The sequence below is a fragment of the Fukomys damarensis genome, unplaced genomic scaffold (genome assembly GCF_012274545.1).
Source record: "Fukomys damarensis isolate Sample0158 unplaced genomic scaffold, DMR_v1.0_HiC HiC_scaffold_38, whole genome shotgun sequence".
Lineage (NCBI taxonomy): Eukaryota > Metazoa > Chordata > Mammalia > Rodentia > Bathyergidae > Fukomys > Fukomys damarensis.
Window position 1 is genome coordinate 72,961,645 of NW_022900950.1, and position 16,116 is coordinate 72,977,760.

The 16,116-nt window shown below is 43.2% G+C and overlaps 1 protein-coding gene and 3 non-coding genes across 4 annotated transcripts; all 4 read right to left on the reverse strand.

Annotated features, from left to right (window-relative positions):
* Window positions 1-7,499: 7,499 nt before the first annotated feature.
* On the reverse strand, window positions 7,500-12,519 carry Rps3a (ribosomal protein S3A). Its single transcript, XM_010618794.2, has 6 exons — window positions 12,413-12,519; window positions 11,636-11,739; window positions 11,094-11,281; window positions 8,654-8,862; window positions 7,819-7,928; window positions 7,500-7,671 (listed from the first exon to the last, which is right to left on the reverse strand). Exons 1-6 carry the CDS (start codon window positions 12,472-12,474, stop codon window positions 7,550-7,552), a joined length of 795 nt encoding a protein of 264 aa, XP_010617096.1. The 5' UTR covers window positions 12,475-12,519; the 3' UTR covers window positions 7,500-7,549.
* On the reverse strand, window positions 8,353-8,421 carry LOC117284661. The gene has a single exon (XR_004515754.1). It is a non-coding gene; the product is annotated as a small nucleolar RNA SNORD73 (small nucleolar RNA).
* Window positions 10,087-10,159, reverse strand: LOC117284662. The gene has a single exon (XR_004515755.1). It is a non-coding gene; the product is annotated as a small nucleolar RNA SNORD73 (small nucleolar RNA).
* Window positions 10,432-10,504, reverse strand: LOC117284663. The gene has a single exon (XR_004515756.1). It is a non-coding gene; the product is annotated as a small nucleolar RNA SNORD73 (small nucleolar RNA).
* Window positions 12,520-16,116: the final 3,597 nt, after the last annotated feature.

Sequence of the window (16,116 nt, forward strand, 5' to 3'; positions counted from 1 at the left end):
TTGCATGAGCCCAGAGTTCAGGGCCACTTGAGTAACCATGATATCTCGTCTATCAAAAATAAAATAATAGGATATATACATATCAATGTCCAACAACAAATCACTCATTGATACAACTGGATATTTAGTAATATTAGAGAATTACTGAAACTTGGAGATGTGCTAATAGGGTTGTGTTGTTTACTTTCAAAGAATCAGTTCAGAGATTGCTTTAGTTTGGGTCTGAAATGTCCTCCAACTGCCCTTGTGTTACAGGCTCGGTCCCCGCCAGCCCGTGGCACTATTAGGAGGCGATGGGACCTTTAGGGAGGGAGGCCCCGTGGAAGGAAGTCAGGTCACTGGGAGTGGGGTGCCCTTGAGGGAACTGTTGGGCCCTGCCTCTTCCTACTTCCCAGGACCGGGGTTTCTCCACCACATGTCCTGCCGTGAGGCGCTGTGCCGCCACAGGCCCAAAGCTAACAGGGCCAGGTTGCCCCTGTGAAGCCACAAGCCACAGTGAGCCTGTCCTCCGTGTAAATTGATTGTCCCGGGTATTTCATCACAGTGACAGGAAGCTGGCTAACAGATGGGTGCTCAAGGGTTTTCTTCTGATAACGGTCTTGGTGCAGAATAGTTAGGGAGGAGAAAATTCTTCTATGTTTATTTATTCGTTCTGGTGAGTGAGCCCAGGGTCTTCACACTGAGCCGCATCCTCAGCCCCGCTCCCTTTGAGACATTGTCTCGCTGGTTTCCCCAGAGTGCTGGGACCACAGGCGTGCAGCAGCCTGCCCGGCAGGGCCTGATGTCTTGCCCCTTTGTAAAAACTTAGCCGGCCACAGTTTCATGGCTGCTGGGTCAGAAACAACAGACTGTTACTTACAGCAGAATTAATAGTCGAGTTTCATGTTGTGTCAGTTTCCCGTTCCCATAAATCCCAAGGTGATACAAAGGGCCTGTTGTGCAGTGGCTTGTGTTACAGGAGAGCAACACTAAGATTCACCTCTTTTACAGCAAGTGGAAGCAAGCGTGCCTCTTCTTGGGAGAGACATTACCACATCTCAAGGTCACTCACAGGATGCCAACGCAGCCCTGAGAAACGGCCCAGCGAAGGGCAGTCGAGGGCCTGTGTTCTTGGCATACTCGGCAGGAATAGACAGGCACACACGGTCTGGCAGGATTTCTCCTCACAGTTCACTCCTCAGCCTGACGCCTGTGGACAGAACTGGAATTTCTACTTGAATACGCTCCTCTGTCAGCCAGCCACTCCGATGAATCCAGTGACAGGGCTAGGACCAAGTCCAGTCAGTTTGTCTCACACAGTATTTGATGCCAGCCTTTCTCAGTCACACTCAAAGCAGCCGTTGAAGCCGGCGTGGAGGCTTGATCCCAGTCTTGCTGTCTAGCTGAGATCCCAGCCAGCCTGCCATGACTAAGCCCCAGCGGGGCCAGTGGGTCTGCCTTATTTTAGGCACCGTGAGGTATTCTCAGGCCAGGCTATTCATTATCATCTGGGTAAGGGAGTTTAGACTGATCCCTTACCCTTTGAGGTCACTGTCAGCAATTAAAGATAAACTGGGTGTAGTGTCACACCTGTAATCCACCAGCACTCAGGAGGCTGAGGCAGGAAGATTGCCTTGAGTTCAAGCCCAGCCTTGACTACATAGTTCAAGGCCAGCCTGAACTACATGGCAAAATTCTGTCTCATAAAGCTAAAAAGAAAATGAAAAATGAAAAAAAGAAAATCTCTGCTCAATGGAGACACATCTATCTCATAGTACATTATTGTCTTCACATGCAAAAATACAACTCCTAGTGCCCCTCGCACTCAGGGTTTATCCAGCGGGGCCAGTGGGTCTGCCTTATTTTAGGCACCGTGAGGTATTCTCAGGCCAGGCTATTCGTTATCATCTGGGTAAGGGAGTTTAGACTGATCCCTTACCCTTTGAGGTCACTGTCTGCAATTAAAGATAAACTGGTTGTAGTGGCACACCTGTAATCCACCAGCACTCAGGAGGCTGAGGCAGGAAGCTTGCCTTGAGTTCAAGCCCAGCCTTGACTACATAGTTCAAGGCCAGCCTGAACTACATGGCAAAATTCTGTCTCATAAAGCTAAAAAGAAAATGAAAAAAAGAAAATCTCTGCTCAATGGAGACACATCTATCTCATAGCACATTATTGTCTTCACATGCAAAAATACAACTCCTAGTGCCCCTCGCACTCAGGGTTTCCTGTTAAATCTGATTTATATCATCTCCACATCACTTAAGTTTCAGGGCAATGTCACCAAATAACTGTAGGTTCAGCTGCCATACATGACATGACCCAAGGTCACGCAGACCTCAGGGGTCAGAGTGAATCAAACTGTGTTGGTCTGGGGCTGCTGCCAGTGGCAGGGACACGGCAGCTTAGCCTAGGACCGGCCGCGTCTCCGAGTTTCTCTCCATCCTAGTGTGTGGACAGGAGTGACAAGCCCGGTGGATTCTCACTGCAGTGCCACTCCGTGGAGACCACGGCCGGGGGTCAAGGGCGGGTCTGCTCCTCGGGGACATTTCTACCTCATCTGTCTACTGGGTAGAGGCCTGTGATGTTGCTAACTATCCTCGTCACCTCACAGAGGTGAATACAGTATCAACAGTGCCGAGGCTGGGAAACTGACCTAGGGATTGGTGTTCCTCTGTTTGTTCTCTGGATGCCAGCACTGCTTTCCTCCACTGCCATAAAAGTTGTACCTTTCTCGTCCTTTCTTTCATGCACGTGTTTTTTTCTCATTGTTAACCAGGAAGCAACAGACATAGTTAATCTTTTTTTTTTAACTTAGGGCCTTTACACCGAGCTACATCCCCAGCCCTTTTTGTCTTTTTTTATTTTTGAGATAGGGTCTCACTAAGTTTAGACTTGTGGTCCTTCTGCCTCAGCCTCCCAGAGTGCTAGGACTACAGGCGTGGGCCACCGGGTGCCACTTAGTTGGAAGCCTGTTACATGCTCAACTATGTCACAGGTCTGTGGGTGGTGGGAAGCATGAAATATTCTTCAAGTGTCACTTTTGGCTCGGTGCTTGGTGACCTTTGTGACAAAAGGCACCCTGTGGTCGGAAGACAGAAAACAGATCAGTTTCAAGAGCTACAACTGCATGTCCAAAGTCAGATGAGACTGGAAGAGCAACATTGTAACCTCAAGATGTGACAGCAGCAGTCACCTGGAGGGGCCCAAGGTCCGATGTAGTCAGGAGCGATGCCCTGCGTTATACGCCTTCATTTTCCTCAAGATAAATGTTCCAGCTTTCACAGGAGTCACCAAGACTTGGCGTGTATGGAAAAGAAAGTTAAACAGACTGCCATGTACGAGAAAGAGTTCTTTCTTGTGCGCCGAGCCTGTGCTGGGGTGCACTGCCATAGTGTGGACGATCCAGGAGATGCTGACCAGCAGCTTGAATCCAGTGATTCTCATCAGAGAACGGGCATTTGCCACCAGTCATCTACGTGAGTCGGAGCTGGTGACTTCCTCTGCAGTTCACAGTGCTAGAGGGTTGACTGAGCTACACGTCCAGTCTCTCAAGACGCAGACCAGGTGGGTGGACCACTGGCCACAGCCCGGGGGTCAGCAAAAACACAAGGCTCATCAAAGGGGATGTCCATGGGTTAGGTTCCCCGAGCTCGGTGTTGGACTCTGCCTGCTGGGCAGAAATAAATCATTCCTCTTTTTAAGCTGAATTACCTCAGGTATTTTTTTCTTTATTGGTACATTGTAGATATACACAACGATAACATTCATCATAGGGAATGCGGTATATCATTTTCCCATTCTCCTACCCTCCCTTATGTACAGAAGCTTTGTTTCCATTTTCTTTCTATTCTATTTCTTGTCCCTTCAATCTTTTCCCCCTTCTCCCTTCCTTGTTCTCATTTGAACATTTTCTTCCCATTTCTCAGTATCTATTACACATTTTAGTCTTTATTCCCACTTTTGGTTTCCACACCAGAGAAAAAAATGTGTTTAAACATGTGTCTGGGGGCGGGGATTTAGCTCAGTGGTGCTGCCACTTGCCTTGCAAGCTCAAGGACTGGAGTTCGATCCCCAGTAGAAAAAAAAAAAAGGGTGTCAAATTTATTTCACTTAAGAATATGGTCTCAAGGGCTGGGGATTTAGCTGAGTGGTTCTGCCGCCTGCCTCACAAGAGCAAGGACCCGAGTTTGAACTCTGGTACCAAAGAAAAAAAAAAAAGAATGTGGTCTCAAGGTGCATCCATTTAGCTAGAAATGTCTCAAGCTTATTCTTTATGGCAGGGTAGTATTCCATTGTGTGTATAAATATATCATCTTTATCCATTCATTGCTTGTTGGGCATTCAGGCTGTTTCCCTTATTTAGTTATTAAAATCTTCAACTATACATGTGGGTTTGCATATATCGCTGTGGTACGTAATTAACTCAGGAATATACTGAGGCAGATAGCTGATCAAATGGAACCTCTCGTTTTAGAAATCACACTGATTTCCACAGTGGTTGCACTAGTCTACACACCCACCAACCGTGGAGCAGGGTTCTCGTCCTCACAGCCCTGCCAGCATTTGTTTTGGGTTTTTCCCCCACATGGTGGTTGCTGGTTTCATTGTGGAAAAGCTTTTTTATGAGATCCCAGTTGTTGCCTTGTTATAATTCCTGTGCAGTCAGGGTTTTGTTCATAAAATCCTTGCCTACACAAGTGTCTTCATGAGTTCTACATATTCTATGTTCCAGCAGATTTGTTTCCATTTTAACATTTAGATCTTTAATTCATCTTTAGTTTAGTGCATGGTGAGACATGGGTCTAGTTTTAATCCTTATCATGAGGACAGTCAGTTTTTCCAGCAAAGTGTTAGGCTCATTTGTCAAAGATGAGGTGACTGAGTTTTTCTGTATCCTCTAATCTGTTCCATCGATCCTCAGGTCTGTTTTCAGCTAGTACCATGCTGGTTTTTATCACAGTAGCTGTGTAGTATTTCAAGTCACGGATTGTGATGCCCCTTGCCTTGCCTCTGTTGCCCAGAAGTGCCTCTGCTATTCTAGGTCTCTTCTGGTTCCAAATTAATTTTAGGTTTATTTTCTCTAATTCTGTGAGGTATGCTATTGGTATTTTGGTCAGGATTGCATTAAATCTGTGTAACAATTTTGGAAATATGACCATTTTCACTATATTGGTTCCTACCCAAGAACTAAGGATCTCTCCATTTTCTTTGTTTTGATACCAGGGATCGAACTCAGGACCTTGCACTTGCAAGTGGCAGAACCATTGAGCTAAATTCCCAGCCTTTCCATTTTCTTATATCCTCTTCAATTTCTTTTTCAGAGTTCTGTAAGTTTCCCATGTAAAGGTCATTTATTTCACTGCACCGATTCCCAGGTATTTCATTTTAGATGCTGTTGTGAAGGATGTTCACCTAATTTCTCTGTGAGTTTGTGTAAAGGGATGCTGCTTTAATGTTGACTGTATCCAGCTACACTACTGAACTATTAAATTTTCAGTCTTCACTGGGAAAATGGGCATCTGAAATAAACTTATCAGATGGATTAGAAACTGCAAATACATGAAAGTGTTCAGCATCACTGGTCATTTGTGAAATGCAAATTTAAATACTGAAATTCTACCTCACTCCAGAATGGCTGTTATCAAGAAATCAACCAATAAATGTTGGAGGGGCTGTGGGGAAGGAACCCATCTCCACTGCTGGTGGGAGTGCAGACGGGCACAACCACTGTGGAAATCAGAGACTCCTCAAAGAACTAAAACTTGGGCTGAGGATTTAGCTCAGTTGTTCTGCTGCCTGCTTCACAAGTCCAAAGTCCTGAGTTCAATCTCTGGTACCAAAACATTAAAAAAAGAAAACCAAAGAATTAAAACTAAGTTTTAATTATGCCTTTTTGGTATCTTCCTGAAAGAATTAAAAGCAAAGTACCCCAGTGATATAGGCACACCCACATTTATAGCAGCAGTTTGTAATTGCTAAATCTTGGAAATAGCCAAAATGCCCATCAGCTGAGTGAATATATTTTTAATACAAGAGTACTACTCTGACATAAAGGATGAACTTCAAACATTTCTAGCTAAATGGATGGACCTTGAGTCTATACTAACTGAAATAAGTCGGACATGTTTAAATACATTTTTTTCTCTGGTGTGAGAAAGCAAAAGTGGAATAGAGACTGAAATGTGTAATGGATGTTGGGAAATGGGAAGCAACTGTTCACATGGGAAGGGGAACGAGGGAGGGAGGGAAAAAGGGACAAGAAAAAAAGTGAAAATAAGAAGGAAAACAGAAACAAAGCTTTTGTACACAAGGAGGGGTAAAATAAAGTTTACTTTAAAAAATGAGAAAACTGAAGACCTGAAATAAGGCATGAAACAGAACGGCTGATTGGGGTGGGGGACATACTGGGTAATGGGCAGCAAAAAAAAAAAACCCAAAAAACACTCACAATGTTAGTTTATGGACTAGTTTTCTTTAACCAAATTCAGGTCTTAATGCAGGTGCCTAGTAATACACTTAGGCCCAGTTATCTGAGCATTTTGTTGTTGAGGCAAACATATTTGGGTGTTTTATTAAAAATTGTAGTTTTCATTTTTTTCAGTCTGATGCAGTGTTTCCCTGGGCCATTTATCATTTCCTAAAAACTTGTGAAAAATGCCAGTTTTCAGCCTGTTCCCCAGAACAGTGGTGGCAAATCTATAGCACTTGTGTTATTTTTCTTCCAAAAGATGTTAATGTATGAGTTATTTTTTCTAAATGGAAACCTCAGCATATTTGATTGCAGTGCTGGCGTTGCGCAATAATTATGTAGGCTGCCATTTGAGCATTCATTGCTGAAAGGCTTACCATCACAGCCTTGGAACTGTGGAATAAAAATCTGAGGGTTGAGCCCAACTTTTAACAAGACTTCCAAATGGTTTAAGATCCATCAAAAACCTTAAGGCACTCACACACACACAAAACTTAAAAGTACTTATAGCTACTTGACGTCTGTCCTCCGCTGCACCAAGACCCAGCACCATGCTCCAAAAAGGTTAAGTTCCACCCCCTTCTCCCTCAGAAGCTATCAATTATTCCTACACTTTAAAAAAGTACCAAGTATACCTTTATCCTTTATGTAATGATTCCAGATCACTACAGCTTAAAATGGTGCAGTACATTTTCAACAATGTATTGCATAAATCTATAAAAAGCTCAAAAACCCTGTAATCCCAACACCTGGGAGGCTGAGGCAAGAGGTGCAACATGAACTCATGAGCAGCCTAAACTATGTGACAGAGCACACAGATGATTAAGTAAAGAAAATCTGTGCTTTCTCACCTAAACTGTCTCAAAACAAACCAAAAAGCTCAGTGGTATCACCCATGCCCGGCAAGTGCAAGGTCCTGAGTGTGATTCCCCAAACCAAAAACACAAACCAAAAAGCTCAAAACTGTTTACCACCTACCCAAACTCACTGTTCAAATTAGTTATCCAATTCACCACACTATTAGACTTAAAAGGAATGTTCTTCAGAAGCAAGCCATCACAAATAGCATTTTATTTATCACTATTAAACATATGGATTTTACACAGACTCTTGGACTGGTGGTTCATATCCATCAGCTCGTTCAACTTTAGCTCCAGTCTCATCTCCAGTAGCTTTCCCAGAGCTACTACCTTCACCATGAAGCTCCATCAGTTTTCCCACTGAAAGGGGGAAAAATATCGTTATATTACACCTTGAAACAATGACCTTCAATACAAGGGACAGAATGGAAAAAAAGCCATTATTTGTCCTTAAAAGTCTATATTTGGTACCATCATTTTTTCTTTCAGGAATTTTATGTCACTTACATTCAAACTTGGGCTTCTTTAGCATTTTTACTTTTCTGACAAAGACATCATGAAGAGGATAAATGGACTGGCAAGCCTTTTCTATGTCTTTCCCAATGCTGTCTGGAATCCTGCAAACCACAGTGATGGTTAAGTGAGTTTAAAAATCAAGAACAATGTTCTGGTTCTTACACATGAGATATAGCATTCCTTTTTTAGGTGGGTACTGGGGATTGAACAGGCAACACAGAGCTACATCTCTAGCCCTTTATGTGATCTTCCTGCCTCCACCTAAGTATTTGGGATCACAGGCCTGCACTATGACACCCATCAAGCAATTTCCCTTCGAAGGAAAGCCTTAGAATACATCTACACACTTCACACTTCATTTAACCCCCAGAAATCCTCATTAAGCTTTACTATTGTCCCTTTTATAGGTGAAGAACAGACTTATACAAGTACCTACTAACAAAATTAGTATCCAAGTCTTCTGGAGTCCTAGCCTTATTATACCTTTTCTATTACACCCTCTTAGCTATCAGAAGACTGCATGGGAATATCAGAAAAATGTAACAGTTATCAGTGGACATCAACTGGGACCGAAACATTTTTTCATCACTTATTCCCATCAATCACTATGGGAAGTTTTGACTAAAGCCAAAACATCCCGTCCTTCAAGCCACACAATCTGCTCTGGAAACTTTATTTAAAAAAAAAATCACATTTAAAGGAATTTTTAATTGGGATTCATAGAAGATTTAAAAAGGGGTCCGATTCCACCTTGTCTCAGATGCCTTCACTCATCCCAGGGATCATTAGCCATTTGCGGTTGTGTTGTACAAGGAAGAACACTCACAATTTATTGACCACTTCCTTCAAGTCATTTGTCTGCACCTCTCGCGTCATGATCTCCATCATCTTCTTCCGGATTTGGCGGACCTGTTGGTGCTGAGCATAAGAGGTCTTCCGTATCTGATTGTTCCGTTTTTTAGTAAAACCAACACAGAACAAACGAAGCAAATAACCATCGGTGGTCTTGACATCAACATGGGCTTCAATCATAGTCTGGACAGAAAGAGACACTGTCACATATAACAGATTTTAATGTTACAAACTATTTTTTGACACAGCCCTATTATTTATTTAGGGGATTTTTTTGGAGTCAGGGTCACTGGCCTCAAACTCCCAATGATCCTCCTGCCTCAGCCTCCCATGGGCTAGGATTACAGGCAAGCACAAGCACACCTGTTTAGACACAGTCCTATTATGTCGTCCAGGATGGCCTCAAACTAGCAGCACAGTGATAGAATAAGCACTCACCACCATGCCTAGCCTAATATCAATACTTCTTATACAGTACCTAGTTTACAGAATTAACTACATTGAATCTACCAAGAGACATTAAACCCCAATTCTCACTACCCCTAAAACTCAACATAGAAACACCAAGTCCTCTCAACTGTACCCACACCTTTCCATATACAGCACACATAAGCTGTACTAGCCACTTCTCACCAGAAGAACCAGGCAAGGTAAAAGAAAATAGGTTCTAAGGCTGGATCACAGGACTCTACCCCATGAACACCTACACTTTCGACTTCATCAATAAAATTACTCCAGGGGGCCGGGGATTTGGCTCCGTGGTTCTGCCACCTGCCTTGCTAGCTCAAGGGCCTGAGTTCAATCCCCAGTACCGAGAGGAAAAAAAAAAAAAAGGACTCTGAACAACTCAAATACTGCTGTTAACATCAAACATATACTTTTAAAAACTCCTTTACAAGTATTTCTACACTGAGGGTATGCTAAGGATTCAACATTTAATTTCACAGCTAAAATATAATTAAAATCCATAATTAATGTGTTGCTTCAATTTAAACAAAGCCATCTTAAGGCTAAAAACAAGAGTTGTCTTCCTTACATTTTGCAAACTAAATCCCTCAGGGTTTTTTTTTGGGGGGGGGTACCGGGGATCAAACTCAGGTCCTTGTGCTTGCCAGGCAGGCAGTGGAACCACTGAGCTAAATCCCCAGCCCTCCCTCAGTTTTAAAAATGAATGTACCAGCCAAGTGTGCTGGCAGAGGTCTGTAACCCCAGCACCTGGGAGGCTGTGGCAGGAAAACTGAAAAGTTCAAGGAATGGCTGAACTACACACACAGTAAGACCATATCTTAAAAAAAAAAAAACAATACAGAAAACATATCCTATCCTCAGCACCATAAAAAGAAAAAATACATATCACTGCAATTACAGCCAAACACTTCCAAGAACGCAACCATAAAATCTTAGAGGAATGTGAGGAATAAATGTAATGATATAATCAGTTTATATCCTCTGGGACCGAAACATTTTGTCATCATTCATTCCTACACAAAATACCACCAAGAGGTGATTACAGAGATACAATCCAGCCAAGTGTGCTGGCAGAGGTCTGTAACCCCAGCACCTGGGAGGCTGTGGCAGGAAAACTGTGAAAAGTTCAAGGAATGGCTGAACTACACACACAGTAAGACCATATCTTAAAAACAAAACAATACAGAAAACATATCCTATCCTCAGCACCATAAAAAGAAAAAATACATCTCACTGCAATTACAGCCAAACACTTCCAAAAACGCAACCATAAAATCTTAGAGGAATGTCAGGAATAAATGTAATGATATAATCAGTTTATATCCTCTGGGACCAAACCATTTTGTCATCATTCATTCCTACGCAAAATACCACCAAGAGGTGATTACAGAGATACATCAGAATCAATGTACTTATTTTCCAAAATGATACTGTTTACTGCGTGCTTTGCATCAAGCACCATGCTAATCATGTTCGTATGCACTTATTTCATCCTCATAATAAATAATTTCCATTTTACAGATAAAGAGACGAAGTCCTAGCAAGCTTACGTGACTTGCCCAAAATGCCATGATTTCAACCCAGGCTTTGCCACTATTATGCTCTCTTACCACAGGTAATAGGTTAGCCCAGATCCCAAGATATTCTAAAGACAGGCAAAACTCTTGGTTCACCTACCTGTTGGTAACAGGCCCAAAACACCCTGTTGTAACAACCCAGTAAAAATCTTGGCTTCAATTTTAAACATGTATGTAAATTAGGGTGCTGCTGGTCATTCAATGAAGCATAAACTCAGGAGGGCCAAACCCAGAGTATTCGTGTGACACCAAGAGATCAAGTTCTTAAAATTCAAACCTCTACTCCAGCATAGGTTCCTCCCACACCATGCCATCTTTGGTCACACACAACCCAAACACTAAGCACTCGAAGAGAACTTTCGGTCTCACCTGCCATTTTTTGACCATGGAACACATTTTGTCACGGGTGAGATCCATACCATGGAAGTTAGTCAGGCAGTTTTTGCCCTGAACATCCTCAGTAATTAGCTTGAATTTTCTAAAGGCAACTTCGTCGTTCTGCAGATCAGCAAGGCTCACTTCAAACACACGACCTTTGAGCCCATCAGATGCAATTTCTACAAAACAATAATCATGCCTTGTGAACAGGAAACACATAAACACAGACAAGCTTTCAAGTCAGGCAAATCAACTTAAGTTAAAATGATGTTAATTTCAAATTCTAAAGACCTTAACTTCTGTCAAATTCATTAGACAGTAATGCCTCGTTGGCAGAATCCATTATGTTCAAAATCCCACATTTTCTTAAGTTCTAAAAGCATCGCATGTGTATGAAGAACAAGCACACCAGATACCCAATTTGCAAGGGAGAGCTGCAAAGTCCAGTCTTCCACCACAGGACCAATAGTTGATCCAGATGCTCACAACACCCACATGCCCCAACAAGAAAAATACAGACCAAAGATACTCACTGGTTCCTTGAGTTCTGGTGACTAGTGTTTTCCCAATATTTCTTATGTTGAACATAGCCGGTGCCTTCACATCATACCAGTCCTTCTTAGAAAATGGATCAACCCTGGATTTCAAAACAAGTGCTTCAGTTTTCATTGCAAATAAAGTACTGCTGCGATTTCTTATTGCAACACCGTTAACATTAAACGCTACTAACTGGCAACTTAGTGCAGCAGGTGTTGCTTCTTTCATAGTAAGGCAAAGGCCGCAGATCTCCTCTCAGTCCTGACCCGATCCTCTGAAATTATAGACTTTTCTCTGTCCTCAAGTACTCTGCACGTCTTGTGAACTTTACCGGAGTCCGAAGACAGGAACTGGTAACACCCTCAGTGACCTCCTGAGAGCCTGTCAAGGAGGCACTCAGGGCCCACAAAAGGCGGGCTACGGGGTCCTGAGCGAGCAAGGACAGTGACTCCCTAGACTCCGGCTCTTACGAGTGGCATCAAAAAGCCTAAGTTTACGCGACCCGAGAGCCCACAACACGGCGCACGCCAGCCCCGAATCGGGGCGGCCACAAGCCTCACACGCCGCGGGCCCAAGAATGCAGAGGAAAGGCAACCGACCGGCGATACGAAGTACCCGCGAGCCAGGCCACCGCGGCACAGGGTGTCCCGACCATTCTCTGCCCGAGGAATCCAATTGCATCCTAGCCGTCCGGCGCACGCCGCCATCGAGAACCCACCCGCTGACCCCCGTAGGACCCCAAAGAGCAGGAAACTATGGCAATCGACACTTACACTTTCTTCTTGGCTCCCTTTTTGCCGCCTTTCGTAAGGCGCTTGTTCTTGCCCACCGCCATGGTGCTGCTCAGAGAGCCAAAAGGGCGGAAGTACAACTCACGCGAGAACTTAGGCGTACGGGGCGGGGCGCGCCGTCAATGTGACCTTTCACCTTTCGCCCTTCCGGTCTGAAGAATATCGCGACAACAGACGCTGCTCCGAAGGCAGCTGCGACAGCTCCCTCGCGTGTCCGGAGGCCGCGCCGCGCCGCTCCGGAGACGAGCAGGCCGCCATCGGTGCACACTTAACTGGTTTCTCTTACTCTGACGGGGGAAGTAAATTTCTGAAGAAGGAGACGCCACTCAGCTTCGTTTCAACCTGAACTCTGTACTCCCAGCCCTCCAGAGGCCTAGGCAGGAGGATTGTGAGTTCAAGCCCAGCGTGGGCGACGTGAAACCTGTGACCAAGGTAGAAAACAACGTCTAGTCACCAATTCCCCAACAAGCTAAATTTTTAAACCTTTTTAAAAAAATTATAAACCTTATAGTACAGAAAAAAATAAGCAACTTTCTTTGCAAAAGTATATTTGCTGTGAAAACTATAGTTGTGGGGTAGACATGCTCTGGTAAATTAAAATACTTTATTCTGAAAATGACCAAAAGCCCCACTTCGATCACTTTGCACCCAGCCAGCCTGGTGCTGCACACCTGTAATCCCAGCGCTCTAGAAGGCTGAGGCAAGAGGATCTTGGAAACTGTTCCAAGCTAGGTTTGAATTTGGAAATTTTTTTTTTTTCAGTACTACTGGGGGTTGAACCCAAGGCCTTTTGCGCTCTCCCCAACCAACCTTTTATTTTGATACAGGATCTGGCAAAGTCACCAGGCTGGATTCAAACTTGTGATCTTTCTAGCTCAACCTCCCAGAGCATTGGGAATTTTTACATGTTTTAAGTGACCTTACAATAAATAAAAAAGTCAGGGCTGGAGATGTCACTCAGTGATAGAGAGTCTGCCTAGAACATGCTAGGCAAAGAAAAAAAAATTCTTAGCTGGCCTACTTCCTTCCATCACCCCTTTTTATTTATTTATTAATTTATTTTACATTTTTTCTTGTAGAACCCCAGGGCTTCTCATGGGAGGCAAGTGGTCTGCCATTGAGCTTTTCCCCCAGCTCCTTCACCACATTTTAAATCCCAAAGCTACGACAGTTAAAGTCAACTTGATGGTTTGGGGATCGATCTAGGGCAATGATAGTGAACCTTTTAGAGCTTTAATAACATGTTCTGTGAGTTCACCCTCACTGACCTAGGGGGTTAGTAAAGCACACTTCTGGGGGTCATGGAGGTGTGACTTTGGGGTCCATAACTGATCCATTGCCAGTTCCTTTCTGACACTGTGCCCTGCTGAGCTTCTCAGTAGCAGTGAACTAAGCATCTGCTCTGCCTGGTCTTCTGCCATGGAACTTCCACCTTAGAGCCAGCTGGCCGTGGACTGGACCCCCTGAAACCATGAGCCAAATTAAACCTGTCCTTTAGTCATGGATATTTTGTCCAGCTATGGGAAGGCTGACTAATACAACAGGGCACCCATACTTTAGCTATCTACAAACTACTTAAAATTCCCAGGACTAAACAGTCTTCCCTGGTTTCCCTTTTCTTCCTTCATGGGCAGGCACACGCCTCTGCATTTCTTAAGACAGCTGGGCTTCCTTTCTTTCAGTAGGAGATCGGTTCCCTAGACAGAGTCTCTCCCAGACCTGCTCTCAGGAGACCTAGTGCTATTGAACTTGTTAGAAACTATGCTACAATGACCAAGTCCCTTTCTCACTGTAAGCAAGAGGGTACAGATAGCTGCCTTTTTCTTATTGTGCCCTTAGCACACAATAGCCCCTCAAAATATTTGTCAAATGAATGAATAAGAGGTTAAATGACATCAGTCGTCTTTTGGACTTTGGTGGATCAGTCCAGATTTTCAGAATAATTTTAGGAACCAACAGGATTGCAGTTTTTAATGTCATCATACTATAAAATAAATCAGAAAACAACTGCCATTTACTGTCACATCTTAAATTTTTTAATTTTTTCTTTTATTTATTTATTTATTTTTTTTTTTGAGATAGGGTCTCACTGTATAGTTGAGGCTGGCCTTGAATTCACAGTAGAGCCCAGGTTGGCCTCAAATTCATGGTGCTCCTTCTAACTCGGCCTTTTTAGTGCTGGGATTCCAGGTGTGTGGCAATGTGTGAGGCTAAAAAGTCAGTGCAGTTAAGGGAGTAAATCAGCTGTATGAAAATGATAGGCCTTATTTTTCTCATCTCATTGCAGACTGGTGAAAACTAGTGACCAGTGCCTCTAGAATACCAAGTCTAATAAATTCTCTGTATGTATTTTATAACCTTGACTAAGTTTACTGGTAGTGCCAGTTGACCAGATTAAAATTTTATCGATGGAGGATGGTATAGACCCCAAGGCTTCTTTTTCTGCACAAGAGTGACAGCCACAAGGGAGGCATTAATGAAGTCAGCTTTCTATAGTATATCCTAACGACACTGGCATCTACGGGATTACTCAGAGGTCAGTGTTTTGCTGATGTGTTCTATTAAATGGTACAACCATCATTTTTAATTTAGTTATATTGAATAAGAGACAGGCCAGATGTGGTGGCACATGCCTGTAATCCCAGCACTTGGGAGGCTGAGGCAGGAGGATCGCTGTGAGTTCGAGACTAGCCTGGGCTACATAGTGAGTTCCAGGTCAGTCTCGACTAGATAGTGAGACCCTGTCTCAAAAAACCAAAAAAAAGAGAGACAGGAAGTGTGAGACCAGGTTTTGGGTCTCAAACATTATTTACAAGTTTCAGAGAGAGAGAGAGAGACTCCTACCTATTTTCTCAGTATGGTGTTGTGAAAGTAACTACCAGAGGCTTAAATAATTTAAGCCACTTCTCATTATTTGTTTAGAGAAGGTCTTGCTGTGTAGCCCAGCCTGGCCTCAAACTTGCTGTCCTCTTACCTCAGTCTCCTGTGTGCTGGGATTATAGCCATGCATTACTTGCTCAAAAGTGCTATTTAGCATCTGCAAGGCTTTGGATTCAATCTGTAGGGCAAAAAAGTTTCATGTAGAATTAAATGGAACAGAAAAAAATGCAGATGCCTTGAATGCATGAGGCCCTAGGTTTGATTCCCAGAACCACAAAAAATAAAAAATTTTTAAAGGAAAGGAGGGCCAGGGTTGTAGCTCAGTGGCATTGTGCCTGCCTGACAGTGCAAGGTCCTGAGTTCAATCACTGGTACCATAAAAAAAATTTTAAAATAAAAGGAAAGGAGGCCAGAGATTTGGCTCAGTGGTTCCGCCACCTACCTCGCAAGCGCAAGGACCCAAGTTCAATCCCTGGTACTAAAAAATAAAAATATGAAAGGAAAGAGAAAATGTCAGAATACATCAAATTTTGTAAGTACTCTTTCATTGAGCTATATGTATCCCAGCCCCAGTTACTTAAATTGGTAGCTAATTTTTCTGAATTACTTGTAAACTCTGCTCATACTGAAATTGTCTTTTTCTCTCCTGAAATACAACACAACCACATTATTCTGTACCTGTTTCTGCATTTCTCCTTCCCAATAATTGCTAAACTGAGAAGTGGTTTAAGGTTAGTTAAGCTTCTGGTAGTTACCCTGACAATACAATACTGAGAAAACAGGTAGGATCTTTTTTTTTTTTTTTT

Bases quoted from the DNA above. Each gene is read 5' to 3' on its own strand.
- Rps3a (XM_010618794.2), bottom strand. From the start codon at position 12,474: ATGGCGGTGGGCAAGAACAAGCGCCTTACGAAAGGCGGCAAAAAGGGA. The intron at 11,282-11,635 runs GTGAGTATCTTT...ATTGTTTTGTAG, and splicing joins CACCAGAACTCAAGGAACCA to AAATTGCATCTGATGGGCTC. The intron at 8,863-11,093 runs GTGAGACCGAAA...CTTTCTGTCCAG, and splicing joins CCATGGTCAAAAAATGGCAG to ACTATGATTGAAGCCCATGT.